Source organism: Leopardus geoffroyi, chromosome D2 (assembly GCF_018350155.1).
Source record: "Leopardus geoffroyi isolate Oge1 chromosome D2, O.geoffroyi_Oge1_pat1.0, whole genome shotgun sequence".
Classification (NCBI taxonomy): Eukaryota; Metazoa; Chordata; class Mammalia; order Carnivora; family Felidae; genus Leopardus; species Leopardus geoffroyi.
In genome coordinates this window covers 71,585,899-71,599,419 of record NC_059334.1, presented here as the reverse complement: position 1 = coordinate 71,599,419, position 13,521 = coordinate 71,585,899, and the positions used below count along the sequence as shown (strand labels likewise).

Sequence of the window (13,521 nt, the reverse complement as noted above, 5' to 3'; positions counted from 1 at the left end):
GGCCGCGTGGTAGACTGGGGTAAGCACAGTTGTGGTCAGAGGCCTGCTGTTGGAGAGTCCCCCTTCCACTTGCAAACTCTGTTTTGTGGTTCATATCAACCTTTCTGAACCAAACATTTTTCATGTCTGTGAGGGGGATGATATCTGATGGAATTGTTTATGCATGTTAAGACATTTAAAAATACTAGATATTATTTTTAACTAAGTTCATCTTTTATACACATAATATTTTATTTTATTTTTTTTTAATATTTATTTAGTTTTGAGCGAGGGACAGAGCGTGAGTGGGGTCGGGGCAGAGAGAGAGAGGGAGACACAGAATTTGAATCAGGCTCTGGGCTCTGAGCTGTCCGCACAGAGCCCGATGCGGGTCTTGAACTCATGAACCACGAGATCATGACCTGAGCCGAAGTCGGACGCTTAACCAACTGAGCCACCCAGGCACCCCTCACATGATATTTTAAATTCCAAAGAAAATGCTTTGTGACGCGGCTTAGCTCTAGAACAACTATTTTTTTTCTTTTGCCTTCATTTAATATTCTATAAAGAAAATTACTTTTCAGTTCCTTTGGTTTAAATTTTCCTGAATCAATCTATTTCCAAATGTCTTTGTTTACACATCCATGTCTCTATTTTCTAACATCAGTATATTGTCCAAGGTCCCAACCAGAATTCTTAGGAACAGTTGTGCATCGGATGTGACAATTGGAGGGTTTGCTGCTCTTCACTTCTGCCTCGGTAAATTGTTTACTTGTCAACTATAGCCAGGATTCTTGTGTTGCAGGTAGTTTTCTGCAACAACTTGAATGTGTACCTAAACAAATAAATAATCTAAGTTAAACCACTGTGCCAAAAAGGCTTGAATAAACTTGCATGCTACATTCTTTTCCTTCCCAAACATTTATGTGACTTGCTTCCTCACTGTATACCTGTGCTCTTCAGAGAGGCCTGCCCTGCCTTATCTAAAATCGCTGCTCGAGTTGCTCTCTGCCCTCATGCCCTCCTTTAGTTTTCTTAAGAGGACGGGATCACTTCCTGACATTTTATTATATGTTGTTTATTTTCATTTTCTCCCTTTGAATGTAAACACTATGAGGGTGGAGATAGTTTGCTGACATACTTCTAGCACATAGAACGGTATAGGGGGGCTCCTGGGTGGCTCAGTTAAGTGTCTGACTCTTGGTTTCAGCTCAGGTCACAATCTCACGGTTTGTGCATTCAACCCCCATATAGGGCTCTGTGCTGACAATGTGGAGCCTGCTTGGGATTCTCTCTCCCTTCCCCCACCCCCCGCCCCTCCCTTGCTTGCTCTCTCAAAATAAATAAATATACTTTAAAAAAAAAAAATAGTATAGGTACATAGTAGGTACCCAGTAAGCATTTGTTGAGTAAATGAGCAAACTTCAAAGTAGGAGAAAGGCTTGGGCTGTGGAATTAGACCTGTAGCCAAATCTCAGTTCAACCACATACTAGTTATATGACCTGGAACAAGTGCTAGGCTTCAGGTTTTTATTTTTTGTTTTTTTCCATAAGACATAATAATTTCACAGACTTAATAATTTCATAATCCTGAACATTAAATGAAATAATGCACTTAAAAATTAACTTAGTAATTGAGTAGTCAATGTTAAGTAATAGCTGTTGCCGTTCTAGGGGTGCCTCAGTGGCTCAGTCAGTTAAACGTATGACTCCTGATTTCAGCTCGAGTCATGATCTCATGATTTGTGAGTTCGGGCCCCTCATGGGGGCTTGAGATTCTCTCCTTCTCTCTGCCCCTCCCCTGCTCACGGTCTCTCTCTTGAATAAAACTTTAAAAAAAACTTTGAAAAAATCTAAAATATTAGCTCTTAACTTCCTTAGAGGTCTTATTTTATAGTTCTGAGTTTGCAAGGTTTTGTTTATATCTTTCTAGGGGACTCAATGAAATTTCTGCTTCAACTTTTGTATTTTGTTTTACATATTTTTTATTTTATTTTTTAAATTTTTTTATTAAAAGAATTTTTTTTAATGTTTATTTATTTTTGAAGGAGAGAGAGACAGAGTGTGAGTGAGGGAGGGGCAGAGAGGGAGAGGGAGACATGGAATCTGAGGCAGGTTCCAGGCTCTGAGCTGTCAGCACAGAGCCCAACGCGGGGCTCGAACTCACAAACCGCCAGATCATGACCTGAGCCAAAGTCGGAATCTTAACCGACTGAGCCACCCAGGCGCCCCTATTTTATATATTTTTTATTTTATTTCAACTTCTTCTGTAACTATTATTAGAATATCACTGAAATATTCTTAAAATAAAAAGCAAGATTTTTCACCCTCAGCATTGTGGACATTTGGGGACAGATCATTCTCTGTTGGTGGTGGGGCTGTACTGCATTATAAAATGTTTAGCAGTATCCCTGATCTCCACCTGAAAGAATCCAGTAGCAACCCCCCCACCCCGATGGGGTGACCAAAAATGTCTCCAGCCAAATGTCTGGAAGGGCTTTGCCCTGGATTATGAACCACTGATCTGGAGGAGTTCAAATACTGAAGGGATGAAGTGCATATTTGAGATACCCAAAGAAGTAAACTTAAAAGAATTTGGTTTTCTTTATAGGAATATTTCACTTGATTTGAAATATACAAATTTCTAGCAAGAAGGTAATAGCCTGACCTCTAGAGAATTTTTTTTTTAATTATAATATATCATTATGAAAGGATTACTTAGGAATGTTGATGTATTTATCATAAGTACCTGTAATCTGCAGATAGATTCTATTTCACATCTCCAGTTTTAATTATGCTTTACTTATACCACCCTTTTTATATTTAGGTTAATTAAAGAAAATAAGAAGCATCAGGAGCTCATCTTAGACATTTGTTCAGAAAAAGACAATTTAAGAGAAGAATTAAAAAAAAGAACAGAAACAGAGAAGCAGCATATGAACACAATTAAACAGGTAAAAAGACAAAAATCTTTAAAGACTATACTTCAATTTATAAAGTAAATACATTCCTGAAAATTTGTGTATAAATTGAAGTTCTTTAAGCTAAATTGTATTTTAAATGCAGAGGATTGATTGGTATATAAAGCATTCTTTTTTATGAAGTGGAAATTATAGCCTGATTTTTTTTCTCTTATGTAAATTTAAATTCTTACGAGACATGTGAATGTATTCTATATATAATAGAGATCAGAGGAAAAAAGGATTCAATTTGGTAGTAAGAAAGACTATTACCAATTAAGGGTGGAAGTAATATATACCTTAATGTTAGTATGTGGCATTAGAATATTTTTAAGCTTATAGTTTAAGATGATTCCATTCTCAGTATTATTGTGAACTATACTGTGAAGATTGGCTCTCCTGCTTCAGATTTTATCTGGCTAGCTGGCTTCTCCAGTTTGTCTTTCCTCTTTTTCTTTCCTTTAAAAATTTTTTTTAATGAACTCTGATGCATGGATTAGCAAATTGAATATTCAGACTAGTAGCAAAGCTGAGCTGCTCTTTATCTTTCTGAGCTGCTTCCCCCCCCCCCCCCCCCCCCCCCCCCCCGTGGACAGGATTAGAAGCATTTTAGCCTTAAAAGTCTTCCCTTTTGTCTCATCCTTCACCAAAAGCTATATAATGAAAATAATAGTAAACAATTCATAATAATAAAAAATTAAACCAAGCTTCATTTGCTTATGTTTTGGTATACTTAGTGCATTAGTACAAAGTGATTGTATTTGTACATTTTACTTATTTAATCATTATTTTTATATGCTTTAGAGCTACACCACATGCAAACCAAACTTAGAATTTTAAAGTACGAGGGAGTCTTAATAAAGGGCTGAAGCCACATGTTGGTAGGCAGGTCACTGCTGATGACCAGAAGCTTCAGATTGAATAGATGGGAGAGAACCAGAGTTGTTCATTTCATGAACTTGTTATTAGCCACATATAGCCACTGAGCACTTGAAAGATAGCTAGTCCAAATTAAGAAATGCTATAAAGTAAAACAGACACTTAATTTTGAAGACTTAGTATAAAAAAGAAGTAAAATCTCTCAACTTTCCATGTTGATTATGTGTCAAAGTGATAATACTTTGGATACATTAAGTTTAATATTTCAGTTTTTGCTTTTTAAAATGTGTCTACTAGAAAATATAAATTATACTATGGCTTGTATTCTATTGGACAGTGTCACTCTAGGTAATTTTGTCCTAAGGAAAATTAGTGCACGTGTTCCAGAAGCTAACATTTAGGGATTTTTTTTCAACAGCTTTATTGAGATATAATTTACATACCATACAATTCACCCACTTCAGATGTACAGTTTAATGGTTTTTAGTTGTACATCTTTTACCACTACAGTAAACTATTTTATCACCTCCCAAAGAAACTCCATACCCATTAGTAGTCACTCTTTATTTCCCTCTGAACTCCTTCCTTCCCCGAGCCCTAGGGAACAACAATCTACTTTCTATGTGTTTATCTCTTCTGCGAGTTTCACATATATGGAGGGATGTAACATGTGGCCTTTGTGTCTGACTTCTTTCAGCATGTTTTCAAGGTTTCATCCAAGTTGTGGCATGTATCAGTTCTTCATTTCTCTTAATGGCTGAATAATATTCCATTGCAAAGATATATAGCATTTTGTTTGTCCTTTTATCAGCTGATGGATATTTGAGTTGTTTCTACTATTTGGATGTTAAGATAATGCTGCTATGAACATTCATGTACAGGTTTTTATGTGATCAATTATATGCTTTCATTTCCCTTGGCTGTATACTTGGGAGTGGAATTGTTGGGTCATATGATAATTCTATATTTAAGTTTTTGAGGAGCTGCCAGACTGTTTTCCAATGTGGCTGCACTATTTTGCATTCCTACCTGCAGTGTATGAGAGTTCACTTTCTCCACATTCTTGCCAATGCTAGTTGTTACTGGACTTTTTGTTTTGTTTTTGTTTATTTAATGTTTGTTTATTTTGATTTTTTTTTTTCAACGTTTATTTATTTTTGGGACAGAGAGAGACAGAGCATGAACGGGGGAGGGGCAGAGAGAGAGGGAGACACAGAATCGGAAACAGGCTCCAGGCTCTGAGCCATCAGCCCAGAGCCCGACGCGGGGCTCGAACTCACGGACCGCGAGATCGTGACCTGGCTGAAGTCGGACGCTTAACCGACTGCGCCAACCAGGCGCCCCAATGTTTGTTTATTTTGAGAGAGAGAGAAAGAGCATGAGCCGGGGAGGGGCAGAGAGAGAATCCCAAGCAGGCTCCTGCTGTCAGCACAGAACCCAACACTTGGCTGGATTTCATGACCATGAGATCACGACCTAAGACAACATCAAAAGTCTGACACTTAACTGATTGAGCCACCCAGGCACCCCTGGACTTCTTAATTATAGCCATCCTAATAGGTGTGAAGCAGTGTCTCATTGTGGTTTTGATTTGCATTTCCTTAATGACCAATGAAGTTGAACATCTTGTATATTTCTGGAGAAATACCTATTTAAATTCTCTGCCCATTAAAAAAGATTTTTTTTAGTTGTCGAGTTGTAATAGTTCTTTTATATTCTGAATAATAAACCTATATCAGATATATGGCTTATAAATATTTTCTCCCATTCTTTGAATTGTGTTTTCGCTTTTTTTTTTCTTTCAAGATCTTAATTTTTTTTAAGTAATCTCTACACCCAGTGTGGGACCCAAACTCACAATCCTGAGATTGAGAGTCATATGCTCCTCTGACTGAACCAGCCAGGTGCCCCCTTTTTTCACTTTTCTTGATAGTATACTTGAAACACAAAAGCTTTCAAATTTGATGATGTCCAATTTATCTATTTTTGTGTATGCGTGTGCATTTGGTGTCATATGCAAGATTCCATTGCCAAATCCAAGGTCGTGAAGGTTTACCCCTATGTTTTCCTTTAAGGGTTTTATAATTTGGCTTTTCTATTTAAGTTTTAATTCATTTTGGGGCACCTGGGTGGCTCAGTCGATTAAGTGTCCGACTTCAGCTCAAGTTACGATCTCGCGGTTCCTGAGTTGAAGCCCCGCATTGGGCTCCGTGCTGAACACTTGCTCAGAGCCTGGAGCCTGCTTCAGATTTGTGTCTCTTTCTCTCTCTGCCCCTCCCCAGCTTGCACTCTCACTCTCTCAAAAATAAATAAATGTAAAAAAAAAATTAATAAAGGTTTTCATTTTGAGTTAGTTTTTGTGCATAGTATCATGTAAGGGTTCAGCTTCATTCTTTGTGGCTATTCCGTCGTCTCAGAATCATCTGTTGAAAAGACTGTTCTTTGTTCTTCCTCCATTGAATAGTTTTGGCATCTTTGTTGAAGATTGTTTGATATATGGGTTTATTTCTCGACCCTTAATTCTGTTTCATTGATCTCTTTGTCTTTTGTTCCAGTAGTACCAACACTACCTTGGTTACTGTTATTTTGTAGTAAATTTTAAAATGGAGAAATGTGAGTTCTTAAACTTTGTTCTTTTTCTTTCTTTCTTTAAAGTTTATTTATTTATTTTGAGAGAGTGCCAGCAGGGGAGGGGCAAAGAGAGAGAAAGAGAGATCCCAAGCAGACTCCACATTGTCAGCACACGGCTGGACAGGGGCTCAATCCCACGACTGCAAGTTCACAACCTGAATGGATATCAAGAGTTGGACATTTAACCAACTGAGCCATCCAAGAACCCCTGTTCTTCTTTTTCAAGATTGTTTGGCTGTTCTTAATTCCTTACATTTCCATATGAATTTTACTCTCATGTTGTCAATTTCTACAGTGAAGCCAAGTGGGCTTCTGATAGAAATTGCCTTGGATCTGTAGATTCATTTGGGGTGTTTTACCATCTTAACAATAGTAGGTCTTCTACTTACATGGATGTCTTTCCATTTATTTAGATCTTTAATTTCTTTAAACAGTGTTTTGTAGTTTTCATAGTGTAAGTTTGTACTTTCATTAAATTTGTTCCTAGAGTATTTATTCTTTCTGATGCTATTGTAGATGAAATTATTTCCTTAATTTCATTTTCAGGTTGTTAATTACAACTGTATAGAAGCATTTAATTTTTGTATATTATGTCCTGTAACCTGCCGAATTCATTATTCTAGAAGGTTTTTTGGTGAATTTCTTAGGATTTTTTGAATATAAGATCATGTCATCTGCAAATAGAGAGTTTTACTTAATCCTTTCCAATCTGAGTGGCTTTTATTTCTTACCTAATTGCCCTCCCTGCCTAGACCTTCTAATATGGTATTGAATAGAAGTAGCAAGAATGAATATCCTTCTCTTGTTCCTGATCTTAGGGAGAAAGCTTTCAGCCTTTCACCATTAAGTACAAAGCTAGCTGTGGGTTTTTAACAGATGCTCTTTATCAGGTTGAAGAAGTACCTTTTTATTCCTACTTTGTTTAGTGTTTTGTGTTGTTGTTTTTTATTTTGCTCAGTGTTTTTTTGTCATGAACAAGTATTGAATTTTATCAAATGCTTTTTGTGTATTTATTGAAGTGATCATGTGTTTTTGTTCTATTGATATGGTACATTACATTAGTTGATATCTGGGTGTATAATGCCAGCCTTGAATTACTAGGATAAATCCCTCTGGGCCATAGTGTATAATTCTTTTTGTATATTACAGAATTGGTTTGCTAGTATTATATTTTCCATTGACTGAGGATTTTGGTATCTACAGTGATAAGAGATACTGGTCTTATAGCCCTTTTTCTTGTGATTTCTCTGGTTTTGGTGTCAGAGTAGTACTGACCTTATAGAATGAGTTGGGAAGTGTTTCTTCTGTTTTGGGGAAGAGTTTGTGAATAATTGGTATTCCTTAAATGTTTGGTAGAATTTATCTGTGTAGTCTCCTGGGCTTGAATATTTCTTAGTGGGCAGGTTTTTGTTTGTTTTTTTACTAATTCAGTCTCTTTACTTATTATAGGTCTCTTCAGATTTTGTTTTTTTTCTGTTCTTAAGCCAGTTTTGGTAGTTTGTGGCTTTCTAAGAACTGTCCATTTATTTCATCTAAGTTAAATTGGCCATAGTATTCATTCATACTGTTTTATTTCTGTTACTTCTGTAAGATCTGTGTGCCCCTCTTCCATTTCCATTTGAGAAGACCCCCGCCCCCCACCAGCTTCTTTTTGGTCAGTCTCCCTAAAGGTTTGTCAATTTTGTTAATCTTTTCAAAGAACCATTTTGTTGAATTTTCAGTTTTTCTATTTTCTATTTCATTAATTTTCATTCTAATATTTATTTCTTTCCTATTGCTGGCTTTATTTAGGTTTTGTTTCCTTTTCTTTTTCCAGTGTCTTAAGATAGAAATTTAGATTATTAATTTAGGATCTTCTATTTTATTTTATTTTATTTTATTTTATTTTATTTTATTTTATTTTATTTTATTTTATTTCATTTCATTTCATTTCATTTCATTTTATTATTTTATTTTAATGTTTATTTTTGAGAGCGAGAACACGTGTGCACGCAGGGGAGGGGTGGAGAGAGGGGAAGACCAAGAATCCCAAACAGGCTGTGCGCTGTCGGCGGAGAGCCTGATACAGGGCTTGATCACACGAACTGCGAGACCATGACCTGAGCTGAAATCAAGAGTTAGACGCTTAACAGACTGATTCACCCAGGCGCCTCTTTTTATTTTTTTAAGATTTTATTTTTAAGTAATCTCTACACCCAACGTGGGGCTCAGACACACAACCCCTTGATCAAGAGTTGCACACTTTACTCACTAAACCAGCCAGGCTCCCTGAGATCTTTCTTTTTTATTAATAGGGATGTTTATAGCTATAATCTTCCCTCTAAAGACTGCTTTAGATACAACCCTAAAGTTTTGGTATGTTGTGTCTTTATTTTCATTCACCACCTTGTATTTTCTAATTTTCCTTATGATTTCTTCCATTAGTTATTGAGGTGTTAATTTTTACATATTTGTGATTTTCTCAGATTACTTGGCTGTTACTGACTCTAGTTTCATTCCATTCTGGTTGAAGAACATGCTTTATATGATTTCAATCTTTTACGTTTATAGAGGTTTGTTTTATGACCTAGCATATGTTCAGTACTGGAGAAAGTTCCATGCATACTTGATGAGCATGTGTATTCTTCTCTGGTTGGGTGGAATGTTGTATAAATGTGTTAGATCCAGTTGTTCTATAATTTTGCTCGTCTCCTATTTCCTTGTGAATCTTCTGTGTACTTCTGTCCATTATTGAAGTTTCCAACTATTAATTGCCTTCTTCATTTCTGTCAGTTTTTGGTTCATGTATTTTGGTGCTATGTTATTAGGTACATATATACTTAGAATTATTATAGATTGACCATTTAACCATCATGAAATATTCCTCTTTATATCTGGTAACGTTTGTTTTTTTTAAGTTTATTTTGCATCTTAGTATAGCCACCCCTCTTATGGTTGTTTGCAAGCTGTATCTTTTTACATCCTTTTCTTTTAGTCTGAATCTTTGAATTTAAAATCCCTCTTATAGATAGCATATTGTTGGATCTTGTTTTTTTATTCCAGTGTGATAATCTCTGCCTTTTGATGTGATTATTTAACACAATCTCACTTAATGTTGTTATTGACAGTGGATTTCTGTCTGCCGTTTTTTCCCTATATGTATCATGTCTATTTTGTTCCCGTTCCCCTCTTACTGCTTTCTTATGCATTAAGTAAATATGTAACATTTAAATTTCTTTCATATTTTCACTGTATTTTTTTATTTCCTTAGTGATTGTTCTGGAGCTTACTATATACATGTTACCAGATTCTGTGTCAGCTTTATACTTACTTCTAATGAGATTTAGGATTATCACTAACATTTACTTTTGATTTCTGTGTTTGAAGTATATTCATTACTTCCTCTGTGTTCCTTTTCATTGTTTATATTTATTTAAAGTGTTGGTGGCCTACTTGGTATAGCTATGAAAATAACTGGAAATAATTTTCTTTTCAGTTAGAATCAAGAATAGAGGAACTTAGTAAAGAAGTTAAAGCTTCCAAAGATAAACTAGTAGCTCAAGACATTGCAGCTAAAAATGCAGTTCAGCAGTTACATAAAGAGATGGCCCATCGAATGGAACAGGTATTTTTCAAATCAATATCATTATTAACTTGATATTCTGGTGACTCTTGTTTATTATAAACTAACTTGTTAGACTGTTTTGAGTATCAGTGGTATCTTAAGAATAGGTAATTAATCTTTTTAAAAAATGCTAAAGCAATGCATAAATACATGCTAACTACAAAAATATTTTTAAAATTAAGGAAGTATATAGGAAAAAAAGTGAAAGTCCTCCTTCATTTGTACTTCTCTCTTCCTGCCCCCAATCCCTTTATATCCCACTCCTTGTTCTGTAGTAATTATTAATATTTTGGTTATGTATCTTACCACATACACAGGTATGTCACACAAACTTATGTGTATGTATTCATATACTTATTCCTCCTACTTTTTTTTTTATGTTTTATTTATTTTTGAGAGAGAGAGACAGCGTGAGCAGGGGAGGGATAGAGAGAGGGGGAGATACAGAATCCGAAGACAGGCTCCAGGCTCTGAGCTGTCAGCACAGAGCCCAACGTGGGGCTCGAACTCACAAACTGTGAGATCATGATATGAGCCAAAGTCGGATGCTTAGCTGACTGAGCCACTCAGGTGCCCCCTGATTCCTCCTACTTGATTGGAATCTTACTGTATATCTTTTTGGGGGGTTTCCTACTTAATTCATTTTGGTAATCTTTTTGAGTTGGTATATATGGATTTCAGAAGAGATCATTTTAAGTATTGTTTTTGTGTTACTATTGCCTGCACTCTTTTTTTTTTTTTTTTTAATGTTTTATTCATTTTTGAGACAGAGAGAGACAGAGCATGAACGGGGGAGGGGCAGAGAGAGAGGGAGACACAGAATTGGAAGCAGGCTCCAGGCTCTGAGCCATCAGCCCAGAGCCCGACGCGGGGCTCGAACTCACGGACCGCGAGATCGTGACCTGGCTGAAGTCGGACGCTTAACCGACTGCGCCACCCAGGCGCCCCTGCCTGCACTCTTAAGTATAGGATCTTAGTCATCTTCATTTCTCTATTCATAAAACCTAGCATAATGCCTAACAATTGGTCCTTATGGTGAATTGAATCAGAAAGTGTTACCTGCCTGCTAACACTGTCAGTGAGATGGATCCTGTTCTTTCTGCCCTAAAGCTACTATCATAGGTAGCTTTCTGGAAGAACTTTAGCAAACAGTTGGTCCTCAACCTTTATTTCTGTGATTCTTTACAATATGATGATTTAAAATCTATGCTCTCAGCTCTCAAACTTTTTGTACTAATTGAAGAGAAATATAGAGGATGAGACCTTAAGAATTTGTTGGCTTTGGTAGACTCAAACGTAACTGATAATTAGAACCACCAAGCTTTTTAAAAAATGTATTCTTTAGAGTTTATTATATTTTCAAATAAAAACAAAATAGTAGTTGGATATATACAATAACAATTCAAACAGTAAAAAATGAGGCTTCTTCCAAACATTTTCTCCCATTTTCCCCCTTCCCAGAGGTAACCATTGATGCCAGTTTCCTGTGTATTTTCCCCAAATGTTTATTGCCTAGACAAGCATGTGTGTATTCTCCTTCCTTCCATCCCCCCTTTTTAAAATAATTGGCAACATGCTGCATTCACTACTATGTAATTGTTCTCTCTATAATGATGAAAACTATAGGTGAAGTTATTAACATTAGCTAATGTATTGAGATTTAGCTATGGGCCAGGCCACGTTCAAAGCACTTTACAACTTATTTAATCTTCACAACAACCCTACGAAGTGGGTATTATGGTGTAGATTTTGGAATTCATTTCATTTAAATATTTATAGATCTGCTTCATTCCTTTTTACCCCTACCTTTTCCTGTCAACTTTTTGAAAATTTTTAAGCCTGTAGAAAAGATGAAAGAATAGTAAAATGAACACTGTTTTATCCTTCATGTAGAGTCACCAAACCTGGTTAAATTTTATTTAGAAGTAGATTCCCAGCATGAGTGTGCACCTGTTTATGCACACACGCACACAGTACATTCCCCAGTTTAATTTTCCAGCTTGAGGTTTCTCCATTTCTTAGACTGCAGGTAGAATGAATACGAACCTCAAACTTCCAAGAGGGTAGGCTTATATTATAAATTCTCAAGGACTTCCAGCATGTTCCCTTTATACCCCCATTCCTGGATTGGGAAATGTCCACAGGGCAATGAAGAGTTCAGGCCTAGCATACCATTCTGGATTCCTGCTTCCTCTTAACTTCTTGGGCCCTGGGGGTTTCTCATACTTTGTTGTGAGCTCAACTGTTTATTAAAAGAATATTTGTTGTATTTCATCTAAATATTTGGTGTTTTAGATGGGGATGGTTTATCTACCATATTTTGAGACCAGAACATCTTACATTTTATCTTAATTTTAACTGGCTGTTGAATCCTATTGATTATCTTATTCATGCTTTCTATGTGTTTATCCAAGTCAGTGATAAATATCTTAAACTGGTCAAATCCAAAGACTTACTGGCTCCTCTTCCTTTATCTGTACCCTAAACGGACAGACTTTTTGCAGAAGCTTAAGCAGTAGTTACTGTATGATCTTGTTTAATACTTCCAACAGTTCTGGGAAGTAGGTGCTGCCATCATCTGGGTTGAGACCTAGAAATGTGAACACTCAGCACCCCACATTATTCCTTTGCAGCTGATCCACGGATGACCCAGTAACAGGACATCCCTCGCATAGTCAAGAACCTCGTAATATTTTACTTTATTTTAATTGTCTTTTTTCTGGTTTTTCTGCTTCCCATCTCTCAATTTCAGCGAAGCTACCATCCTGCCACCAGTTATCTTACTAATTTGTTTAATAAAAGATTTGATTTATAAATCCTTTGGCTTCCCATTGCCTGTAGGATAAAATCTCAACTCATTAGCATGATAAGAGAAGCCCTTCTTCCTTTGAAGATTTAATCTCTAATTAAATATGTTTCATAACTACTTCCCCCCACCCCAGTCCAACCAACATGCTAAATTTAAATCCTCCAAAATGTCTTGATATCCTCAAAAAAATTATGCTATTTTATACAACTAGACATTTGCGCTTTTGTTCATGTTATATGTATATATGTTGTTTATATAATGTGTAAACATTTTGTTTATATGTTATTCATACCTAGATAATGAGCTTTTCTGGGACAGAAGCCACAACTTGTTCTTTGTGTTTCCAAAAGCTAATACATTATCTGAACATCAACTTATGAAACTAGACTTCTTTTTAAGTTGATATTATCATTAATTGCTTTTCCTAAGAACAGTTATTCAGTTATCTAAAAATATAGCTAATTCCGTTAACCAGTTCCAGCACAGTTTTCTCAATCCTTGTCCACAATTACATCGTGAAATCCTCAGGGATCTCTGACATTCCTATTCCAATATTTCCCTTAATTTTTCCTAAAAATTAACAGGTTATTTCAGTGTGGGGGGGGGGCCCAATTGGACAATTTTGAAATGTATTTGTATAGTATTCTGAGTGTCTACTA

At 36.0% G+C, this 13,521-nt stretch overlaps 1 protein-coding gene across 2 annotated transcripts in view; it reads left to right on the top strand.

Annotated features, from left to right (window-relative positions):
• CCDC186 (coiled-coil domain containing 186) overlaps nt 1-13,521 on the top strand; it is a 54,052-nt gene that overhangs the window by 13,969 nt on the left and 26,562 nt on the right. For both annotated transcript variants that reach the window (XM_045439002.1, XM_045439003.1), the window contains exons 3-4: nt 2,807-2,933; nt 9,925-10,053. In XM_045439002.1, coding sequence (XP_045294958.1) covers nt 2,807-2,933; nt 9,925-10,053 — 256 coding nt within the window. The remainder of the gene's footprint in view (nt 1-2,806; nt 2,934-9,924; nt 10,054-13,521) is intronic.